The sequence below is a fragment of the Rhamphochromis longiceps genome, linkage group LG8 (assembly GCF_057381845.1).
Source record: "Rhamphochromis longiceps isolate RC_006_pf linkage group LG8, R_longiceps_female_GT1.1, whole genome shotgun sequence".
NCBI classification, from domain to species: domain Eukaryota; kingdom Metazoa; phylum Chordata; class Actinopteri; order Cichliformes; family Cichlidae; genus Rhamphochromis; species Rhamphochromis longiceps.
Genome location: NC_140564.1, coordinates 26,095,626 through 26,119,525, shown reverse-complemented (window position 1 = coordinate 26,119,525; position 23,900 = coordinate 26,095,626). Strand labels below are relative to the sequence as shown.

At 40.7% G+C, this 23,900-nt stretch overlaps 3 protein-coding genes, 3 non-coding genes and 1 pseudogene across 8 annotated transcripts in view; all 7 read right to left on the bottom strand.

Annotated features, from left to right (window-relative positions):
- Window positions 1–4,810, bottom strand: part of LOC146663834 (protein phosphatase 1B-like) — a 35,029-nt gene extending 30,219 nt beyond the window's left edge. For both annotated transcript variants that reach the window (XM_085416745.1, XM_085416744.1), the window contains exon 1: window positions 4,425–4,810. The gene's annotated coding sequence lies outside the window, so the exon portion shown is untranslated. The remainder of the gene's footprint in view (window positions 1–4,424) is intronic.
- A 5,950-nt stretch (window positions 4,811–10,760) lies between these two features.
- trnai-uau (transfer RNA isoleucine (anticodon UAU)) lies at window positions 10,761–10,854 on the bottom strand. Its single transcript has 2 exons — window positions 10,817–10,854; window positions 10,761–10,796 (listed from the first exon to the last, which is right to left on the bottom strand). It is a non-coding gene; the product is annotated as a tRNA-Ile (tRNA).
- A 2,360-nt stretch (window positions 10,855–13,214) lies between these two features.
- Window positions 13,215–16,849, bottom strand: LOC146663831 (NAD(P)H dehydrogenase [quinone] 1-like; annotated as a pseudogene). Its single transcript, XR_014912886.1, has 6 exons — window positions 16,822–16,849; window positions 14,302–14,532; window positions 14,091–14,222; window positions 13,904–14,011; window positions 13,727–13,828; window positions 13,215–13,650 (listed from the first exon to the last, which is right to left on the bottom strand). The product of XR_014912886.1 is annotated as an NAD(P)H dehydrogenase [quinone] 1-like (transcript).
- On the bottom strand, window positions 15,217–15,310 carry trnai-uau (transfer RNA isoleucine (anticodon UAU)). Its single transcript has 2 exons — window positions 15,273–15,310; window positions 15,217–15,252 (listed from the first exon to the last, which is right to left on the bottom strand). It is a non-coding gene; the product is annotated as a tRNA-Ile (tRNA).
- Window positions 16,850–17,325: 476 nt separating the features above from the next.
- LOC146663830 (NAD(P)H dehydrogenase [quinone] 1-like) lies at window positions 17,326–18,689 on the bottom strand. The gene is made up of 6 exons (XM_085415327.1): window positions 18,621–18,689; window positions 18,328–18,492; window positions 18,129–18,259; window positions 17,942–18,049; window positions 17,765–17,866; window positions 17,326–17,688 (listed from the first exon to the last, which is right to left on the bottom strand). The coding sequence occupies exons 1-6, from the start codon at window positions 18,622–18,624 to the stop codon at window positions 17,389–17,391; spliced, it is 810 nt and encodes a 269-aa protein (XP_085271453.1). The 5' UTR covers window positions 18,625–18,689; the 3' UTR covers window positions 17,326–17,388.
- A 598-nt stretch (window positions 18,690–19,287) lies between these two features.
- On the bottom strand, window positions 19,288–19,381 carry trnai-uau (transfer RNA isoleucine (anticodon UAU)). The gene is made up of 2 exons: window positions 19,344–19,381; window positions 19,288–19,323 (listed from the first exon to the last, which is right to left on the bottom strand). It is a non-coding gene; the product is annotated as a tRNA-Ile (tRNA).
- A 1,990-nt stretch (window positions 19,382–21,371) lies between these two features.
- Window positions 21,372–22,708, bottom strand: LOC146663828 (NAD(P)H dehydrogenase [quinone] 1-like). The gene is made up of 6 exons (XM_085415325.1): window positions 22,655–22,708; window positions 22,367–22,531; window positions 22,157–22,287; window positions 21,970–22,077; window positions 21,793–21,894; window positions 21,372–21,716 (listed from the first exon to the last, which is right to left on the bottom strand). The coding sequence occupies exons 1-6, from the start codon at window positions 22,656–22,658 to the stop codon at window positions 21,417–21,419; spliced, it is 810 nt and encodes a 269-aa protein (XP_085271451.1). The 5' UTR covers window positions 22,659–22,708; the 3' UTR covers window positions 21,372–21,416.
- Window positions 22,709–23,900: the final 1,192 nt, after the last annotated feature.

The window sequence follows — 23,900 nt, the reverse complement described above, 5'->3', positions numbered from 1 at the left end:
AGGTTAGTCCTTAGTTCAATTAATCAGATTAATCAATTGATTTTGTCTTTCGCCAATTATAAAATAAAAATATCAGCATGAAAAACGTACTCTTTTGCTTTCGTTTTCACCGCAAAGGTTTCTGAAAATCACTCGCCTCCAAGATGACTAAAGGAGAGACTTTGTTCAACGAGACCTATCTGGAGGAAGTAAAACTGTCAAGGTTTCATTATTGAAACTGTGAAGGGATTATCAGTTGCTTCGAGCTCCCTTCATCTCTGAATATATGATAAATGCCGCAAGCTAAAAATGTGTTGATCCACCAGTAAAGTTCATATTACACATGTGCCTTACCCAATCTAGGAGACATTTGATGGTCAGTTTTTATTCCATGGTGTAGTCCCTCTTGACATATGGACATCAGCCTAGTCTTTACAGTTTAAAAAAGAAACCCTAATGGCCTATTTATTGTTTCAATGTCACAAAAGCCACATTAAATATATATACTTGAAGCGCCGGATTCACTGCAGTATTCTCCTGAACAATAGGTGCCACCCTTCAGAGAAAAGGTCCCCATTAGTGCCAATGCTGGAATAGTTGAGGTTTATTTTTCCTCCAAAAACTTTTTCTCAGAAAGTCTAATCTTTTCAAGCGGTTGCAGCATTTTCCTCTCCATGATCTGCAAATCTCTGAGCTCTTATACCCATATCACTGAAATAGTGATAGAAACCGACCCGACTGTATATTCATGTCTTCAATGCAGCCACACAAGGTTACAAAAACGCAGACATGCATGACAAGGCGTAACAACACCAAAGCACGGCTCGCGCCAATAGTTGAGACATCACTTTAGATATACACTGTTCATGAAGGCAACAGCGGCGGGTACAAAATGGCCTCAACTCCCTACCATACAACCCTGTGTGCTCCACCATCTCAACCTCTTTTTTTCATTCACTTATTTGCTTTTCATTTGTTAATTGTCAAGCTAGAGTACAAATACTGAACTTTAAATACATTTTTAAAGTTCAGTAATGGCCTAACGTTTGTTAAGATGAATATATATATATTAGGACTGTGTGATATGACCAAAATCTCATATCCCGATATAAGAATTCTATCGTCCCAATAACGATACAAATCACAAAGATTTAACATTTTCTGTAAATTCTGTGAAACTCGGGCAGCTCGACTTGCGTGAAGTGTTTCCAGCTGGGCGTCATGTAGCTGGAGTTGAGTGTTTTAACCGATGCATTAAAGGATGCATTTTTAGACAAGTTGTAACGGCCGCCGTTTTCTTTGTGAGTATTTATTACACGGTGTGCTGCGGGGAAAAGCCTGTTCTAATGTTTGAGTCTAAGGTTTCTTTTTTAGCACCTGGCGGCTCTTTCTTGCTTCTCATCCGTAAAAACTCTGCATACTCTTTCACGGGATTCAGTTTATTTTGAAAAGTCTCAACAGGATCTTGAGCTTTATTGTGAAAGGTTTATGTGGAAAATAAACAGGCGGACACGCGATGGTTTTACCGTCGTTGTTGCTAATGGCAACGCAAAAAACAGGCGCTTGTCCGTCCGTAGTGTGGTTATATTAAATATAAGAGAAAGAGAGAACTTTAAGAAATTAATATAGCCACTACAGTGACCATCAAAACGATGAAACAATATTGCCGTAAACAGTTTATTTTGCGACACCAAGAAACAAACGATAGCGTAAAATGAAACAATAGACATTTTTATATTGTCATCCGATATATATGGTTATATCGAACAGCCCTAATATATATAACACATACATATATATATTTTTTACATTTCTTTTAAGGAAGAAGGGCTGCATGGATGACTGCTGCTGACGGGATGCCCTTAACTGGAACATGTAGAAGTATAAAAACCAAACAACAAAACAACCCCCCCCCCCCCCCCCCCCAAAAAAAAAAGAAAAAGAAAAAAAAACACCACAAAAAACAAATAATATCTAGCAATATTTATTTGACTCTGTTTTCTGAACAATACATTTTGCATTGTTAGAAAAACAGCAAGCAAAGCTAAAGAGGTAAGAGTGTAACTGATGGTAGCAAAAAAGTAACACCATGCATTGGTTAACTGTAACTCCCACAAACACAAAGTCATTGTGCCATTTTATTACCACATCAACGAAAAACAGCATGATTAAGGGATGGTCACAAGTTCCTCCTGTATATCTACCGCAATGTTTAACAACTAACCTTTGTCTATATCAGAGCAACCCACAGTACATTCAAGACAACTGTCTTATGACAACGGACCCACAATGTACTTACAAAGCCTGGAACATGTGCAACACCTGTAAAATATTTCTAAGAATGTAGCTATCTGACTTTGCTGTACCACAAATCAACCGAAGCATGAAGGACAAACACAAAACTACAGAAACTTTCCAAGTACTAGACGACTTAAGCAGAATGACAACTAAAGTTTATATTACTTACTAGTTAGTCGGCTGCTAGACTTCAAGCTGGTACAAATGAAGACAGCTCAGTTGCACTGCCAACTTTTGAAACACATGACTGATTTTTAAATATTACTTATTTTAAAAGCGCTTTGTATCTATCACCTCCATACTTGCAGTCTTACTCACAAACTTGCACAAACTTCAGCTTGTGTTTTTGTAAATTTTACCTCGACTAGAATCCACTCTGAGCCAACTCTTGCTTTTTTTTAATGTGCAAGATAAATAGCTTGACTAGTACGCTTTAAGGAGGAATTGTAATGTGTTATCACAGTTGATTTCACATATATATTTTTGACAGGCCTCATCACTACAGTACACATTATATTCAAAGAGCCTCATATATACTTAACCATGTCCCTTAAAATAGTAAGTACAAAAATCCAACACTATTAACCAATATTATCATGTCTATATCAGTATTACTGTATACACCATCCAATCAAAGTCTCTGTAAGTAAAACCAAAACACTAAACCACCTGAAGCTTAAACGTGCAGAAAAGCAATCTTAACAAACTACCATTTGTTTTACACAGCCATGGTGAGTGTGTTTAAATATGAATCATTACAACCCAGCCCATGTATCACAACTCCCAGGTTAGTTTGCCAAGTATTTTTAATAGCGCTCTCTCTCGAGCCTTGACAAGCAGTGAATCCACGTTAGTAACAGTACAAGAAGGATAAAGATCACTGATGTGTGTACTGTTAATGTTTGCCATACTTTACTCTAGATTTCATATTACAAATATTATGCACTTTAGTAACATTTTACATTTATTCAGATATTCACTGCTGATTCACCAGCAAATTAACTTAGTTATATCAGACTATACTTCTGTCCTAATTTTTGTTGTTTAAAGAATTAAAATTGTTTTTACATAAAATGTAAAGAAAAAATAGTAAAAGTTAAGAATGTATTTATCTTATCAACACATCATATCCCAAAGTATTATTATTTTGCGCCATAGTCAGTAATAAACAGACTGATATCACAGCACCACAGGCGATTAGCCACACCTCTGTATGGAGAGATGGACCTCCACCACCTCCCAACTTCAACTTGAGCACATAGAGCCCTGCAGAAACTTAGGTACAACCCTGAGCTGAACTGTACAAGCCACATTCACAGTTCGGTGCCTGTTTATTTATTCCAAATCATGTCATCATTGCAATTATGAACGATGTTATCACATGCTTTACTCACTTATCGCAGGTCTAGCAAGTAGCTCACTAGTTCGTCAAATTAAAAATGTTTAGAGTTGCAAAGATTCTATTGTAGGTACTCACTAAAAACGACCCAAAATCCAGTATCAGTGGTCCTGTTGTAAATAATGAGCAGTGGGAAATCAGTGAAGTGTGGGGAGGAGCCGTACAGTTGTCGCAGCGAAACATTACTGCTAAATATCAATAAATCTTGCCTGTGTACATTAAATTAAATGCCATCTGAATGCCTTTTTGGCTTTGACTAAAGACATTGCACACTAATAGGGGGAACCCTGCCCTTATAACCGCCCTGCATACACATGAGAACATGGAGTACCCAGAGACACTCCAATGCACGTCTGCTTGGAGCATATCGAAGATTGGTAGAGTTACCCACCAAACATTACATTACTAAAATAAGGACGCTCTTTGGCACTTTCTTTAAATATATTACATTACTACAACTACCATGAGGTAGCCGAGCTAACGCTTAAGGTAACCAAGTTACTTTAAAACTTCAGCTCATTGTTTCAGGTTTTATTTTGATCTACCTGTGTAGCATGAACCAACCGGCTGGCTCTGGAAATACCACATGCAGAAATCCCTTCCACTTAACACTGTTCCCTCCACGTAAGGCCCGTTTACTACTGTGTTGATGTGAGCTAACGTTCGCTATTAGCTTCACAGTTAGCTGTCGCTGGAACTGTCAAACTAATGCTAATGACGTTAGCGCAGATACAAGAGTGCTACTTACGTTTTCCTGCTGCTGTGCGATTGTAGATCCAATCCTGATTATCTGCTAAAATCTCAGCTTTCTGTGTGAAGACTCGTCTAGATATATGCGGAGCTAACGTTAGCTTGCTAGCTGTGTTATGTTTCCTTATTTGACAAAAAATAATGGAGATTGGCCTCAGATGAGCGGCGATAATTCCTTTCTCGGTGGTTCCCTGCTTGGATAGCGTTGGTTTTTACGCATGTTTGACGCCAATTGTGTCCCTCACAGTAAATGTAGACAATTCCGATCGTTCCCAAACAAACATGGACACTGAGAATTGGTTATATTATACAACACTGACAAATCTAGCACTTTCTTCCATTGAAAGGCCAGAGCTATCCTTCGACTTTGGGTGCTGAACAAGAGGAGGTGTTATTTTTGGCATCTGCTCGATGATTGGTTACAACGGCTAGGCAAAGCGTCGGTTAATTGGCTACTTCTTCCGTCAATTAGCTCTGCCCCTATGCGATACTACATTCTCATTGGTGCGTTGCGAAGTTCTGCGATATGTCAGACCTTTGAGATGCACTACTAACTGTTACCGGCTTATGCCGACAGTACTTTAAATAGGCGGTGTCAGTCTTAAAATAGAAACTTTCAACTCCGCGTCCAAAGCTGCCCACTAATACTATAAATATATAAATATATTATATATAAAACAAAACAGAGCACAATTGAAATTATGCCATTTGCTTGCCTTTCATGGTTGAAAGTTGCCACACATGAGCCCGAGTGCCCCGGAGGCATTAAGAAGCGCAACTTAAATGAAGCGCAATATGGATGATTGAAGAGCTTCCAAGAGTCTCTAGTATATTCATACACACACAAACACACGCACGATCTAAATTATACCACGCATCTTCAATCAGGAGAAAATCGAATCCAATATAGAGGGTACCGTATATAGGTGTACACCGTATAGTTGATTTCCCTGTCTGCAGCTACATCTGAATATAATGCAACACTAATCAGGTCTGGTCAGGTCAAGGAAATACAAGGGCACCCATCTCCAGTGTGAACAAGCTCCTTCGACCACCTTAAAACTTTCGACCTCAGTTGTATGGCACTGAACAGAGTAATAATTTTATGTCCTTTGTAAAACTAAAATCAGTAATATTCATCAGCAGCTGGCTCTTAGTAACTCTACATTTAGGACAGTGTATGAGCCCCCTGTTCTTTTCTTTCTAGTTTTCCGATTCCTGACTGTAGATGAAATAACCAGATTTATTAAGACCTCTAAACCTTCCAACTGTTACTTTGACCCACTTCCTACTTTTGGTTAAACCTTACATTTCTTCTCGCTATCCTTTAATAATGAGTATTATGCATTTCGTCTTGATACATTCTCAATCATCCAGGTAAGTAAATCTCCAAAAGTTGATTCTGTTCATCTGGACGTAGCGTTTTCAGTGGGAGAAACGTTTCGTCACTCATCCAAGTGACTTCTTCAGTCTCAGCTGACTGCAGGTTTCTCCAATCTTATAAACAGTACATTTGCATAATGACTGAAACCAGCCCACTGAAGGAACAATGGGCTGGGAGGTCAGTTCCTTCATCATAAATATGCATATTCTCAATGTTGATCAATGGTCATGAGAATTTGAGAGTATTATACATTCTTCCATAATCTTTGGGTTTGTTCCTCTAAAAACGCCACGATAACACCATTTCTTAAAAAACCCAGAGCAGACTCTTTCAACCTAAATAATTACTGTACCACTGCTAATTTCCCCTTTCTTTCAAAAAATCTCAAAAACGCTGCTGACGTGCAGGTTTGCTCTCACCCAGGGTAAATGAAGGGCGCCCTTACTCCTCGCAAATGAGCAATAGAAAACCCCTATGCAATGCCCAAAATGTGACGGCATGATGTTGGGGCAGCATGGGTACAAGCAACTTTTTTTTGCCGATGCCTGGCCGTTGCCCAGGCCGATGCTGCCCTGGGCAACGGCCCATGCTGCCCATATCAAAAACCACCACTGCTCTCACCTTAATAACAATCATCTGTTTGAACAATTTCAGTCAGATCTTTGGCCACTTCACAGCATAGAGTGCTGTCAAAATTATAATTGGCCTTTAATACACTCTCTCATAATATTATTTTAACGATATTAGAATCTGTTTGTACTGTTGGCATGTAACATGCCTGGTTTAAATCTTATCTCTAAAATCATAATCAGTATGTACAGCTAAAAAGATTTTCAGATCACAAGCTTGCCCAGTTGTCTTAGGTGTTCCCCAGGGCTCTTTCTTAGGCCCCCTTCTATTTGTTATTTATCTTTCACGTTTAGGTCACATGTTTAGGAAATCTGGCATAGACCTTCATTCTTATGCTTATGACACCTAGCTCTATATCTGCATTAAGTCTAATTCAGTTTCTTCTTCTCTCATTGACTGCTTACCTGAAATTAAACTGACATATTTCCACTCATGTAATATTAGTCAGCTACTCCCATCTCAGCTATTAGAGATGGGAGTAGCATGTATGTAACTAGAGCTTGTATGTGTTGTAGTTACATCTAGTATTGATTGTTCAGATTGTGTCTTCTTTGGCTTACCACACAAACTTCTCGGTAGACTTCACCTGGTTCAAAATATGGCTTACTGTAAAATACCACATTCATTTAAGTATCTCCAGGACTGCAAGTACTCGTTCACTGGGAATCTCCTCTGTGAGCTTCCTCGTTTCCTCCTGCCTGACAGCTCCAAATTCAGTATCCATTATCCCTCATCTGTACATGTCCAAATTATCTCACCCTTATTTTTTTTTATGCTGATTGCCCTTACTGACACACCCTTGAAGGCATTTGTGACTCCTCTCAGCATCAAACTAGGAATATTTTGCTTGTTAAGCAGCCAAAACCACTACACTATGGCTAGCCTTACAGCTGTGACAAAGCATTTATGCAGCCTAGTTAAAAAAATAGCTTCCCCTTCAAAAGTGTCCTCATCAGTCTGCTACTGAACCTTTCTGTGTGAGCGCTTTGTGACTGTTGGGAGCACATTTAATAGGTTACCTGACCAATATTATGGCTTGCTGTGTGCAACAGACCATCCCAGAAGCTTACTTCTGTGCTAATTCTAAAGCTTTAAAATGCAGCCCCCAAACCCACTAGGTGGTATACCCATCTTTAATGCTGTCCATGGTCTATATGTATGTAATTAAACTGATTGCCTATGACTTTATTGGCACTAGTTTACTTGCCTGCATTGGATTACCTGTTCTTTCTGCCCAAATATTGAGGAATATAGCTGTGCATGCTTTTTTGAATGCAGTCACAAAGTGACAAAAACGCTCTACTCCACACAGCTGGGCAGTCACAACCTGACGTGTGGGTGTATGCTGGATTGAGATTTTGGAGAGATCCTAGATGCCGATTACAAAAAGGTGAGGAGGAACAGGGTCTCTGATGCAGTCTGATAATGTTTTTGTTCTGTTGTATTGGGGCTTATACTGGTAAATAAAGATGAGATTTAATTTATTTGAATAAGGATGTGCAAGGAAATGAAATGTAGGCTTGAGTGAATAAAACAGGGCTGAGGTGATTAAGCCAAAGACTTTAATATAAGTGCATGTATAAAGATATTTAGTTATGGTGTATCAGTGAATCTGTGTTATGTGTGTGTGCGGTGGAGAGCTGGGGAAAGCAGGGCTTATCTGTTGTCATTTTGTGTCTCTCCCTCAGGATCAGACTTGTGTCTTATTAATGAAAAACTCATCAGATATCAGAACAGCTCCCCGAGGAACCGAGCACGGTTATGAGACACATGTCAGACCTCGTTTAAATACTGCAAGTGTGTGTGTGTGAGAGAGAGTGTGAGTCAAGAGGAGAGACTGCAGAGTGGTATTTAATTTTCCAAGATGAAGGATTATCACTAGCAGAATTTGATCATTCTGCTCTGATCTCAGGATATTCAATCACAGCTTATCCCAAATATTAAACTCTGTCTTTTGTCCCCTTTCCTCTCAATCCCTGCCACACACACACAGACACACGCGCACACACACACGCACACACATGCATGCACTACTCCAACTGCCAAGCCTCTCATTGAGTAAAGTGGCCCACTGAGCCTACTTTCAGGATGGTGCGGGTTATGTGATTTTTCAGCCACCTGCTGACCTCAGGGAATGGGTGAGTCAAGGGGAGGAAGGGAGTGAGGGAGGCAGAGAGGGAAGGAAGGTTTTGAAGCCAGGCTTTAGTATCTTATGGAGGCGGCTAAAGAGAGTAAATTAAAAAAAAACAAAAAAAACTGTTACATCTAATCCGAAGTGCTGAGAACAAGTGGCACACACTCCTAAGTCTGATCCTCATGTTTACATGGATCTGCATGAGCTTAAACACACGCAACATACACATGCCCCTCCCCAAATAATACACACACATGCAAATGTTCTGTGATTGTGTCCCAGGCAAGAGGGAGGGAGGGAGCGAGGGAGGGGAGGTTCAAGGTCCCGATCTCCACTCTCATTTTCAGCCAGGGGATCTGCACCCAGGACATCTGGGTCACATCATTACTGCAATCTTCTGCTTGTTCATTCCCAGCTTTACGGGGGCTTAGAGCGGCAGACCTGCTGAGAAACACATGCACGTAAACACACAAGGATGGAGACGTGTGCACAGTGTGTGACAGTTGTGAACAGTGAAATAAAACAACGTCTTAAAAGGGATTAAGGTGATTGGGGTTGTGTTTGGTAACACGCAGATTTCAGGATGCGGTGAAAAGATTGATCAGCACACATAAACACATAAATATGTGTCAGTCAATATGTTTGTAAATACAAATTGTGAGAAGAATTAACACAAGATTACGCTGCTGCTTTCAGTACTTTCATTTATTTATTTATTTCACTTTAAAAAAAATGTTTAGAGCCGCATTAGAGCAGGGCCGTTTAGTGCAGCAATATCGCCCTCTACCGGTGGGCAATGGTTTCACAGCAAACAGCACCTCCACGTGATAATCGACAGGAGGCAGTGTTGAACAATATTGCTGGGAGAACGGTAGGCTGAAGTTGCTTTTAGCTCCCTGGTCAAAAACATGTTTTACTTTGTTGTGGTTGTTTTCTGTGGCATGCAGATATTACATGTTGATTATTATTGGGTTAAAATAGGAGGTTAACTTATGCAGTAACAGCATACACATTTTTAACTTTTTACCAGTGATAGCCAGTGCTTATTTTGGTGTGGTTGTGTTGTATCATTTGCAACATATTTGCAGCGTTCATAAAGAAATCAAACAAAACAAAAATAACAGAAACTAGAAAAGCATCTAAAGCAAGCATAATAACTGTGCCTTTTCATTTTTTTCATGTCTTTATGTGTTATGTAAATCACTTTGAATTGCCTAGTTATATAATCTGCTTTGCTTTCCGTTTGTGCAACACTTCTATTATTATTAGAGACTCTAAATAGAAAAGATGGATGTCTGCTCATGTTTTAATTATTTATTTATGTAAGCTTCCAGTTCAGTTTTGTATTGAGTGCTGTCCAATCTATACGGCAAGTATATGATATAGAAATAGCAAGGATATGCTCAATTCTAGCTATTTCTAGCAGGAAATTGAAATGCTAAATGTTATGCTCATACTGGGTTCCAGTTAAAAATACACTTCTTAATCACATTCATCCCGAGGGAAATTCTTTTGTCATACACATGCTCAATGCAGCAAGAGAGACAGAGGAACAGAGGAATAAGATATACAATAGAATACTAGTATACAGTAATATACAGTAGTGCAAAATATAATATCAAATAACTTTAACAAGTAACAATATAACTATATCCTGAAAAATAAATAGTTTAGCTATCAGTGCAGGTCATTCTAAAAGTGTCATAGTATTGTGCAAATGAATAAAAGAGAGTAGCAGCATATGTTGGGGAGATGAAACAAACATTCCATGAAAAACTGTTGGGTGACATTGCACGGCCTGAATGGAAACAGAATAACTTTGTTATTAATCCTCAGGAAAATCACCCACAGAGGGAGGAAGAGTCTTACTGCCACCGGCACAAAGGATTTTCTGTGGCGGTCAGTTCTGCATTTCGGGGAGGCGTGCATGGGGTGGGACGGGTTGTCCATGATACAAAGAAGCTTTTTTAGCATTCTCCTTTCAGATGACACTGGTGGTCTTCATTAGCTAAGATCGCAGCAGTTGCATTTAATCGCAAGGCAGGAAGTAATTAAGCTGCACTTTTAAAGCAAAGAAAGTGAAGATAAACGTGTAAAGAACAGCTGGAGGGTCGTCGTGTCGACAGATAATCTCCAAATATCAGGCTGCAACTCCCGTCTACAGATGAGGCTGAGACTAAAAACTCTGCTCCAGGTGAGGCTCGAACTCACAACCTCGGCATTGCTCTGCTGTATACTGTCATATAAGTACCGCGCGCTAACCGATTGCGCCACTGGAGCTTCGGCGGAAGGCCGCCAGGAAATCGGTTTAAGAAGGCGCAACTGCCCGGAAGCGGTGAAGAAACAGGACTTTTGGTTAATTACGTTTTGTTTATCAAATAGTGCAAGCGCACAATGTATGCAGACTGTATCAAAAGTTCATGGGACCCCGGTTGTCCAAGTCTAGAAGCGAAAATATCCCAAATAGCCGACTCACGTGCTGCGTTCAGGGACCTGACACAAAGCTCGAAAAACCTGTGGTAAACCTAAAAACAAGACAAGCAACAAAACGTGAGCAGTGGCACGCAGGCATGCGGTGACTTTTGAAGAAAGGTATGCAGACACACACACACACACACACACACACTTTCCTCCACTATTTAACAGTTTAACAAGCAAATGCCCATACTGTACCGTACACAAGCATGGATGTTTGCAGTTTTCAGTTTTATTTGTCATATGCAAGTTAGCACAGGGTCAACGTCGCAATGAAATGTATTTGAAGAGCAGAAGACAGTCACTCAGCAGAATGGTACAGTAGAAAAAATAATAAAAAATAAAAAATAAATAGAAAAATAGTAAGAGCAAAATATTAATAAGATGTAGTAAAAGAAAAAAGAGAACCCCTATCCTTTCTGAGAAACTGTAATTTATGTTTTACTATCTACTGTGTGAACTATGAAAACACCTCACTACACATAAAAACGCATTAATGGAAAATTGTGCATTACAGTACAACAACTGTTGTACAGCACAAAAAGTAAAATTACATTTTGTGTAGAAAAATGTTCCATATCAGTTTTAAATAGATTAATAATACTGCTCCATATGTTTAATGCTGAGCTCATATTAAATGCTTTATGTTCTGTTTAATATCCAGCATCATATTCTTTAAATCACATTTGTAGTGGATGTGCTGTGAGGGCCACATATCTATGAAAACAAAACAAAGCAATAAAGGAAAACATGTTGGAAGGAAAAGCTCTCCTTAAATAACACCAACAGCTTAAATAAATACATGAAAGACCAACAAAAGAAAAAACTTCTTCCTGGAAAAAACTGCAAAGGAAATGGAGAGGAGGATCGAGATCCCTCAGACAGATCAAGACCACAGCATGCTGTCACAATCTTTTCAAAGAGTCAAAGAATACTAAGTATAGTGATGAAGGAAATGTTTCAGTCAGGACTCATTAGCTAATGTTAAAGTATATGTATACACTGGTTTGATACGAATATATAAATATGACAGTGCTTCGCATGCTGGCCACGTATTCACACCACAAAACAAAAATCTGCTCGCCCTCTCAGCATAGCTCACGTTATTGTTAATGGGAGACAGACACATCTGTAGAATGAAGACAGCTGTCGTTTCCTATGAGTAAGAAACAAGCAGAGCTTTCAGTGACAATAGCTAACTGTGGCCACAAGATGACAGTAATACAAAGGATGACTCTTTATGAGATGAAAGAAGCTTTACTTTGTTATGGTTCATCTATTTTTAGACTTGCCAAGGAAAGCACTACCTTTCTTGCTTCATGTTAGTGTTTTAGAAAACCAGAAGTATTAGTAAGTATCTATTAACACCTAAAAGCTTTACACTTTATTCTTTGAAAGTAAAAACACAGATAATTGTTTTAATCAATGTGTTGGCAAGGTTTTGAAAGCACAGCTGCACTTATATGCTTAAAAAGCAAACCATAAATACATTTAATTAGCATGCTCCATTTTAATGAGTGAAAAGGGAAATCTGCAATTTCATTGTAGTCTGGAGCAGCATAAAGGAAATCATTCCCCTCTTATAATTATACCAAACAAGCTGCAGCACTATAAAAATGCAAAGCAAAATGTGAGGCTAAAAGAAAAACCAAGAGCAATTTGAGAAATATGAATAATGAGGAAAAACTCTTCAGGGCACTGTGTAAGAGTACGCCGATTACTTGATGCATTTAAAAAAAAAAAAAAAAAATTAATGAGCTCACTGTGTACAGAATTTCCTACTGTTGACATTGTAGCTTAAGAAGGCACACACAAAATTAAATCATTCCAGTTTGGATAATACTAGAGTGAAGAAAAACTTGCGCCACTGTGAAAGCGATCTTTGCTCAAGTAGTCAATGCCCAGAGAAGTTTTTGCTTGCTGCACTAAAACAGATTAAACTATAAAAAGAACCAGTGTGAAGATAAATGCAAAAAGGGCAGTAGATCATCCACAAGGAAATTGAATCTTTTAATGTGAGAGCAGTCTTCTGTCTGTACGATAGAGTTTAAAGTCTAGTTATCAAAATCCAAATTTCAGGCAATAAATAAAATTGAAACACTACAAATGAGTAAAAGTCTTTTATTTTGTTGCAGACTCAACAATAGTCAGAGTAATATATTAAGGTCAATTTGTTGCATTTGTTTGTCTCATTCTATAAATCCGCAGCCTGCACGTGTAATGGCTAGTAACATTTGAGCATATTGCCTCAAGCAAAGAATACATTTTAAGATCAAGACATTACATGGACCCACTCCATTGTCAGACCCCGGCCTTGGTCTGACTGTTGGCTGGCAGTGGCTTGCCCATGTGGATCCCCACTGTGAGGCCAGACTCGTTGCTGGCATATTTCTCTTTGACCTCAGGCTTCAGCAGGAAACCCTTCTCCTTGTCAAAGTAGTCCATGGGAGCAAAGTACACAGTGGCTTCCCCACAGAGGTTTTGCAGTCGTGTGCGCCAGCCCTCCAGCATGGAGCTGCGAGATTCAGGAGAACCAGTAGCAGGATCCCAGAAGATCTGAGGGGCAAAAACCTGGAAGCCACAGTAGTTCAGGATCCCGTTCTGCACACAGGGAGGAGCAGCTGTTACCACATGACAGATCATTTCATGCTTGGCTCCGTTTATAGTGAGACCTCACCTGCAGTGGCCACAGTGTGACATTGATGTCACCATTGATGCCAGTGTCACTGTACACAGATTCAGGACAGTCAGTGGTGAAGGACAGCATGGCTTTCTTGTCCTGTACAGAGAGCAAGGAGTGAGCAAAGAGGGAGAGGACACAGCCTGAACACAGACATGTTGGTGGAGCTCTCACCTTGAAGATCCCCTCACTGTACCGCTTCTCCTGTGCGTAGGCAAAGCCCAACACACGATCCATCCACCCCTTCATGATTGCCGGAACAGATGACCAGTACATGGGGAACTGGGAACACAGGTTTAATGGTCATTTTGATGTGGACACCTGTTAGCTGACCACAAAGACACTTCCAGTCAGACACTACCTGAAAGATGACAAGGTCTGCCTCCTTGAGCTTCTCCTGCTCTTTTTTTGATGTCATCTGCAAGTCTGCCCTCCTCTGATGCCAATTTGATCTCCTTTGCGTAGCAGAAGTTCTCAGCATCCTTCACTCCACCTGTGACAAAAATCCAGTGTTTGTATCTGAAAAGCAATCAGAGCTAAAGCATTGCTATACCTGCAGAATATTTGTATACCAGTGATGTCCTCAGTAGTAGCAGCAGCTTTGAACTTCATGGCGTACAGGTCAGACACCTCTACAGTGCAGCCTTGAGCAGTCAGAGCTGCCACAGCAGCATCTTTGGCAGCAGCATTGAAGGAGGCAGGGCTCTCATGGGTATACACAATCAGCACTTTCTTGGCTGCAAAACCAAAGAATAAAAAAACAATACATAAAGTTCCATTCAACACACAAAGCTTTCCAGAAGCTTTACCAGGAAGAAAAAGTCTTACCCATTCTCAAAACACACCTGCTGCTTTTATACACACTTCAAGCACTACTTCACACAGGTGCTGTCAATCAGCAATAAACCTCAAGAGTCAGCCAGCTGGTACTGCGGCATTTTCTCTCAGACCAGTTGGTGGCGGTAATGCTCTATTTTGCTGTTTGCCAACTGCCAATAAACCGTATAAAGAAGTAGAAGAAGAATTTCTCTCAGGTTTCCCATTTTGTATGGAAACTGGTGGAAGTAACCCTGAGATTAACTTAAACCTTCAGCCCAGTTTAAACACAAGATGAATATATACCTCACATAATCATAATCATCTTAGTTTCACACACATCATTTTCTCATGGTGATTGTTGCCCAACTTGGTGAACCAATGATTTGCCTTACGCCCTGCGGTCTGAGGACAAAAAAGGTACACACACACACACACACACACACACACACACACATACAGCCAGAAATCTGACTTTGAAGGAAAAGCTATATCTCGATGGTTAATAGCTTGCATTGGTCGACAAAAAAGAAGCAGAACAAACACAGAGAGGTATAATTCTGGGTTTGTTAATCTCTATTTTGAATGCTGCTCATTTTTAAAGATGCGATGAAGTCTGTTGGCATTTTCAGTGTGCTCAGCATTTATCCCTGACATTAGCTCAAAGTTTATGCTCCAGGTGAGGCTTGAACTCACAACCTCGGCATAGCTGAGCCTAATACTGCCATATAAGTACCGCGCGCTAACTGATTGCACCACTGGAGCACATGCTCAAAGGTTTTATTCCTTTCTCCCTTCATTCAACTGGTCTAAGGGAAAAAGCAGGGGAACAGAAACAGCTTAGTCAGTAACTCATAGGACAAACGCTTTACACTATACTATATTGCCACAAATTTCACGCTCGTAGTCTATGTACTATATATAAGATTAATCGATAGATGCATCGTAACAGCAGTCTGGCGAGGGAGGAGCGGCTAGCAGGTCCAGCGGGCATGTGGTGTGGAGGTTAGCCGGATAACTCAGAGCCAGTTAGTTAAACAGACCTTTATTTGATGTTAGCAACATAAGACCATACAAGCCAGGTCCCACGGCTCTACCCTGTCCATACATACATGTGCGGGGATCGGTAGTCGCCGGCGCCAGCCAAGTTACAGCGATAAGGTTTCTCTGAACAGCAATGCGATCAGCATGTAACGGCCACCACTATACTCCCACACCCACTAGGGGACTCCCCCAACTACAATAATAGTAGGGCAGTGGTGCTATAATACAATAAGGGTTGTCACAGCATGCATTAATATATGTGGGGAATCAGGTTTGTTTTTTCTATACATCTATGTTACAAATGTTTTTTTTTTCAGTCTGTGCACATTTGTTTCAGATCATTTCTGTTTCACTTTTTTCATATTTCACTTTTATTCTTTAATTTTCGTAGGTTTTAGTGTAGTTTACTAAGAGATATTGAACTAATTGATAAAGAATTCAAGCATGTGGCAACCAAGTCTTTGTATCCCTGTATTCTACCACTATACCATAAACTTCCATTTAGCAAAACTAAAATGAACGAAAGTTGAAGTCTGTGTCGACTTCTTTTCATATAAATGAGCTTTGCCTCAAGTAAAATTTGCTTCTCTGTTATACTATTTCCCAGTAATGTTTTAGAAGCAGTTAACTGTACTATTTGATTGACTTTCACGCATTTAAATGAGCTATTCTGACATCCTTGGCTCTTACTTTTTAAAAAGCAGCTAAGTGAACTACATATAAATGTTGATTAGTCTTCAGTACAGTTTGCTTGCTGCCACTGCAGCAAGAGGTGATTGGCTTCTACAGTTCTTGGTAGTGGAGGAGCACATGACTGGCTAAATCTTGGTTGAATTTGGTACAAAAAAAACTATAGCCGCTCACATGATGGATTTGCTTGACCAACCGGTGGCAGGGGAATAGAAATGCTTAAAAGCCTTCAGTACAAATATTAGGAAAAGGATTTAACACAATCTTTAAATATTAAACATGCTTTGCTCTTCCTGTGCACTCACACCACAGTCAGCGGATTTCAGTTCATGTGTGGGAGGAGCAAAATTGTGGAAAAGCCCACAGTGGCAATAGACATTTTTACCTCACAAAAATGTCAAGAGTGCAATGGTAAAGTGTAAAGTGCATCTAGGACAGCAAGAACACATACTGCTGAAAGTGGGATATTAAAGCTGCTTTCATGCCAAGTCCAGCCAAAGCCTGTAGTATAGATATTGAGGCGCAATAGGGCTTGCAGTCACCTGATCTAAAGCAGCGATCAGGTGTCATTCTTGCTTTCAACCTTGGTGTACGGTCACCCCCCCCCCCACCTGTGTGTTCTTATTAGAACAGGGATTTGCATGAGCATGTGGAACCATAGCCAGCCCCCCCAAACTCAGTTCCCCATCACATTTAAAGCCATACATGACTGGATCCTATACGGACTTAGCACCATCATTACATTGCGGTAGTATACATCATGTTCTAGAGCAGGGGTGCTCAATCCCAGTCCTCGAGAGCTACTGTCCTTCAGCTTTTAGATGCATCCCTACTCCAACACAGCTGAATCAAATGTTTGATTACCTCTTCAGCATGCCATCAAGTTTGGAAAAGGCCTGATAACAAGCCATTCATTTGATTCAGCTGTGTCGGAACAAGGATGCATCTAAAAGCTGCAGGACAGCTCTCGAGGACTGGGATTGAGCACCCCTGTTCTAGAGGGATAACATGTATGAAACCCAAGTGGTGCATTTATAACTCATTGCTCAAAGTTTGAATAAAGCAGGCTTTATTTTAAGATCAAGACATTACATGGACCCACTCCATCATCAGACCCCAGCCTTGGTCTGGCTGTTGGCTGGCAGTGGCTTGCCCATGTGGATCCCCACTGTGAGGCCACATTCTTTGCTGGCATATTTCTCTTTGACCTCAGGCTTCAGCAGGAAACCCTTCTCCTTGTCAAAGTAGTCCAAGGGAGCAAAGTACACAGGTGCTTCCCCACAGAGGTTTTGCAGTCGTGTGCGCCAGCCCTCCAGCATGGAGCTGCGAGATTCAGGAGAACCAGTAGCAGGATCCCAGAAGATCTGAGGGGCAAAAACCTGGAAGCCACAGTAGTTCAGGATCCCGTTCTGCACACAGGGAGGAGCAGCTGTTACCACATGACAGATCATTTCATGCTTGGCTCCGTTTATAGTGAGACCTCACCTGCAGTGGCCACAGTGTGACATTGATGTCTCCATTGATGCCAGTGTCACTGTACACAGATTCAGGACAGTCAGTGGTGAAGGACAGCATGGCTTTCTTGTCCTGTACAGAGAGCAAGGAGTGAGCAAAGAGGGAGAGGACACAGCCTGAACACAGACATGTTGGTGGAGCTCTCACCTTGAAGATGCCCTCACTGTACCGCTTCTCCTGTGCGTAGGCAAAGCCCAACACACGATCCATCCACCCCTTCATGATTGCAGGAACATATGACCAGTACATGGGGAACTGGGAACACAGGTTTAATGGTCATTTTGATGTCAACACCTGTTAGCTGACCACAAAGACACTTCCAGTCAGATACTACCTGAAAGATGACAAGGTCTGCCTCCTTGAGTTTCTCCTGCTCTTTTTTGATGTCATCTGCAAGTCTGCCCTCCTCTGATGCCAATTTGATCTCCTTTGCGTAGCAGAAGTTCTCAGCATCCTTCACTCCACCTGTAAATAAAGCTAATATTTACAACTGAAGCACAAAGCATTGCTATACCTGCAGAATATTTGTATACCAGTGATGTCCTCAGTAGTAGCAGCAGCTTTGAACTTCATGGCGTACAGGTCAGACACCTCTACAGTGCAGCCTTGAGCAGTCAAAGATGCCACAGCAGCATCTTTGGCAGCAGCATTGAAAGAGGCAGGGCTTTCATGGGCATACACAATCAGCACTTTCTTTGCTACACCCCCCAAAAAAAGAAGTTGTGATAAAATTCCAGTCAGATCACAAACCTTTCACTCTTCTTGTCAAAGATTATCAGCTTTGGCCAAACAGATTTCACCAATTACCAGGAAGAACAAGGCTTACCCATTCTCAAAACTGGCACACAACCGTAAGCGATGAGTTTTCTGACTAGCTGATGTAGTAACAGGAAAAACCACTCATATTGAAGCAACACACACCTGCTGCTTTTATACACACTTTGAGCACTACTTCACACAGGTGCTGTCAATCAGCATTCAGCCTCATGAGTCAGCCAGCTGCTACTGCTGGATTTTTTCTCAGGTTTCCCATTTTGTCTGGCAACTGGTGGGAGTAACTCTGAGATTAACTTAAACCTTCAGCCCAGTTTAAACACAACATGAATATTTACATCACATAATCGTAATCATCTTAGTTTCACACACATCATTTTCTCATGGTGATTGTTGCCCAACTTGGCGAACCAATGATTTGCCTTACGCCCTGCGGTTTGAGAGCCTTTGGTATAAACTATACATAAGAACATAAAAGGCACACACACACACACACACAGCCAAAATTCTTTAACTTTGGAAGAACGTCTATATCTCGATGTTTAATAGCTCGCATTGAAAATAAACGGAAACAAAAATAACAGAACAAACATACAGAGAGTTTCTTAATCTTTATTTTCAATGTTGTTCATTTTAAAAGATGATATAAAGTCTGTTGGCATTTTTAGTGTGCTCAGCATTTATCTGTTCTCATCAGATAAGTATTAGCTCAAAGTTGATGCTCCAGGTGAGGCTTGAACTCACAACCTCGGCATAGCTCAGCCCAATACTGTCATATAAGTACCGCGCGCTAACCGATTGCGCCACTGGAGCACATGCACAATGACTTTATTCCTTTCTCCCTTCATTCAACTGGTCTAATGGAAAAAAGGGACAGTAACCACTCGCTCAGTCATTCATAGAAAGAATACTTTACACTATACTATATTGCCACAAATCTCACGCTTGTAGTCTATGTACTATATAGAGGATTAATCAATAGATCCATGCATTAATATATGTGGGAAATCAGTCTTTTTTTCTATACATCTATCTTACAAATGTTTTTTCAGTCTGTACACGTTTGTTTCAGATCATTTCTGTTTCCTTTTTTCATATTTCCCTATTATTCTTTAATTTTTGTAGTTTTTAGTGTATTTTACCTAATAGATATGGAACTAATGGATAAAGAATTTAACCATGTGACAATAAAGGCTTTGTATCCCTGTATTTTACCACTGTATCCTGAACTCTTATTTTACAAAACAAATAGATTAAAGAAAACTGAAGTCTGTGTGTACTTCTTTTCATGTAAATGAAATGTGCTTCTCTGTTATACTGTTTTCCTAATAACGTGTTAGCAGCAATTAACTATACTAATGGACCTAACTGTACGCATGTCATTGCTATTCTCACTTCCTTGGCTCTAACTTTTTAAACAGTAGCTAAGTGAACGACACAAATGTTGATTAGCTCGCTACCACAGCAAGAAAAGACCATCATATCAATACTTGTGTTTTTAACACTAACCTTTGACAGATTTAATTACAGTATTGATGCAAGTCAAGCAGAACCTTGGTAGTCATAACAATGAATGGTCAATGCTTCTCTATTTCTTGGTAGTGGAAAAGCATATGATTACCTATTTACCAAGAATTAGCCAAAGATACTGATTTAATTCATTTCCCTCCACAATTCCAGCAGTGGTGCTGCCGGAATAGAGAGACAGTACAGGAAAGCAGCAGTCAAGTGTTCCCAAGTAAACCATAATAATAATAATAATAATACATTTTATTTAAAAATAGCGCCTTTCAAAGCACCCAAGGACACTGTACAACAGATAAAAACACAGAAACTGGAAATATACACAATAATAAGAATAACAGATAAAAGTTAGAGCATACCGAGGTTTAAACATAAGCAATTTTAAACAGATGAGTTTTGAGGGTGGACTTAAAAAGAGGGAATGAACTAATATTTCTGAGGTCAGGGGGTAAGGAATTCCAAAGTCGAGGGGCAGAGCAACTAAAAGCCCTGCCCCCCATTGTAATCAGACAAGCGGAAAGAACAGAGAGAGAAGGAGAAGATGAAGATCTGAGGCACCGGGATGGGAAGTTCATCTGTACTAAATCGGAGAGGTGTGGTGGAGAGAGAGAATGAATAGCCTTAAATGTATAGAGGATTATTTTAAAATGGATGCAAAATTTAACCGGGAGCCAGTGAAGCTGCTTCAAGATTGGGGAGATGTGGTGGGTAGAGGAAGTCCTAGTAATAATACGGGCAGAGTTCTGGACACGTTGGAGCTTGTTAATAGATTTTTGTGTAAGGCCACATAGTGAGTTACAGTAGTCAATTCGAGAGATAAGATTATGGACGAGAATGGCAGTGGCATGAGGAGTGAGGAAAGGGCGGAGGCGATTGATATTACGGAGTTGGAAATATGCTGCACGTGTGACATTATTGATATGTGAATTAAAGGATAATGTGCTACCATCACGTTATAGATTGTGTAGTGAGCTGGATGGATCAAGCTGTTACTCAGCAGGATAATGTAGAGAAGCTAACCAAATGCACCATGCATTGCATCAGTTTGTGTGCAGTTCCAAGTTACCATTGCCAGCTCACATTTCTAGCAGGCAACAAAGCCCCAAGCAGCAATTTGGTCAGTGTTGGATAATGACACCAGTCTTGAAAGCCTACAGAGACAGCTTTGTGTATCCTGTTATGTATATGTACCATTTTCTAGATGGCTGAACTGTATGAAACCAAAGTGGTGCATTTGAAACTCATTGCTCAAACTGAAGTTCCAATAAAGCAGCTTTTTTATTGCAGCACACATTTTAAGACATTACATGGACCCACTCCGTTGTCAGACCCCGGCCTTGGTCTGGCTGTTGGCTGGCAGTGGCTTGCCCATGTGGATCCCCACTGTGAGGCCAGATTCTTTGCTGGCATATTTCTCTTTGACCTCAGGCTTCAGCAGGAAACCCTTCTCCTTGTCAAAGTAGTCCAAGGGAGCAAAGTACACACTGGCTTCCCCACAGAGGTTTTGCAGTCGTGTGCGCCAGCCCTCCAGCATGGAGCTGCGAGATTCAGGAGAACCAGTAGCAGGATCCCAGAAGATCTGAGGGGCAAAAACCTGGAAGCCACAGTAGTTCAGGATCCCGTTCTGCACACAGGGAGGAGCAGCTGTTACCACATGACAGATCATTTCATGCTTGGCTCCATTTATAGTGAGACCTCACCTGCAGTGGCCACAGTGTGACATTGATGTCACCATTGATGCCAGTGTCACTGTACACAGATTCAGGACAGTCAGTGGTGAAGGACAGCATGGCTTTCTTGTCCTGTACAGAGAGCAAGGAGTGAGCAAAGAGGGAGAGGACACAGCCTGAACACAGACATGTTGGTGGAGCTCTCACCTTGAAGATCCCCTCACTGTACCGCTTCTCCTGTGCGTAGGCAAAGCCCAACACACGATCCATCCACCCCTTCATGATTGCCGGAACAGATGACCAGTACATGGGGAACTGGGAACACAGGTTTAATGGTCATTTTGATGTTGACACCTGTTAGCTGACCACAAAGACGATTCCAGTCAGACACTACCTGAAAGATGACAAGGTCTGCCTCCTTGAGCTTCTCCTGCTCTTTTTTGATGTCATCTGCAAGTCTGCCCTCCTCTGATGCCAATTTGATCTCTTTTGTGTAGCAGAAGTTCTCAGCATCCTTCACTCCACCTGTGACAAAAATACAGTATTTGTATCTGAAAAGCAATCACAGCTAAAGCATTGCTATACCTGCAGAATATTTGTATACCAGTGATGTCCTCAGTAGTAGCAGCAGCTTTGAACTTCATGGCGTACAGGTCAGACACCTCTACAGTGCAGCCTTGAGCAGTCAGAGCTGCCACAGCAGCATCTTTGGCAGCAGCATTGAAAGAGGCAGGGCTCTCATGGGCATACACAATCAGCACTTTCTTGGCTGCAAAGCCAAAGAATAAATTTTAAAACAATACAAGTTTTGGTTAAGTTTAAGTCAGCACAGAAACCTTTCACTCCTTTGGCCAAACAAGTTGCAGCAATTACTAGGAAGAAGAAGTCTTACCCATTCTCAAAAGTGCTGCGCAACAGTAAATGCTGAGTTTTCTGCCAAGCTGGTATAACAACAGAAAAGGTGCCCATACTGAAGCAAAACACACCTGCTGCTTTTATACACACTTCAAGCACTACTTCACACAGGTGCTGTCAATCAGCAATAAACCTCAAGAGTCAGTCAGCTGCTACTGGGGTAATATCTCTCAGACTGGTTGGTGGCAGTAATGCACCATTTTGCTGTTTACCAATCAATCAATATCAATCAATACTTTATTTATATAGCACATTTAAAACCAGAGGTACACCAAAGTGCTTCTCAATAGTAAAATATGAAATAAAATTAAATACATATGGGTACGATAATAGAGTAGAAATATATTTCCATACAAAACAAAGCACTAATCAACCTGTGAGTACTATGTTGAAAGAAATATTGCACACCTAGGCCCTATTTCAGGAAGCGGGTTTAGAAAACTCAGAGTAAAAAACGATACTCAGGGTTGAGTAACCCCGAACTGTCCAACTCGGAATATTCGGTTTCAGAAAGGCTGATAACAATTAGTTCAGTCAACGCGGAGTTGCTTTAACCCCAAGTTAAGCGTGTGCACGAGGATACATAAAGCCCTGATTAGTGGAGCACAGATTAAGCGAGTCACCATGGAGACGGAGGGAAAGAAGGCGCGGTCAATGTATTTCACAGCGCTTGAGTCCGAAATTCTGATGGCAGCATATGCCGATAACATGCAAATTCCGCGGAAAAAAAGTAACACAGCCTCAGCTGTAAACAAAGGGTGCATGCATGGCAAAACAAAGCCGACAGAGTCAATGCGTGAGTGTTAATTTAAACATTGATCTAGGGATTTCCACCCATTTAACACGTTATTTTATTATATTTTATTTTATTTTTTATTTTATACATTTGATTTTGTGATGTGATTTAAGCGCAGGTGCAACCCAACAGGCCCCAAACGTTCCTGGCAGCAAGTAAAAATGAAATATAAAAATATAGTCCAAACAGGTAAGGTGTAATTGTATCATGGGCCATAGTGCTTGGTCTGTTTGTCCGATGTAAATCAATTGCAGTTAGAGGCTACATTAATTTCCCCTCTGTAAGCACTTATTGAAATTATCTGAGCACATTACAAGTACATATTTGCTTACTCTGTATGCTCAAATGTGACCCATTATAGCCAACAGAAAAAAAAGCGGAGGCCCGAAAAACAGGTGGAGGTCGTCCACCACCACCACTCACAGAG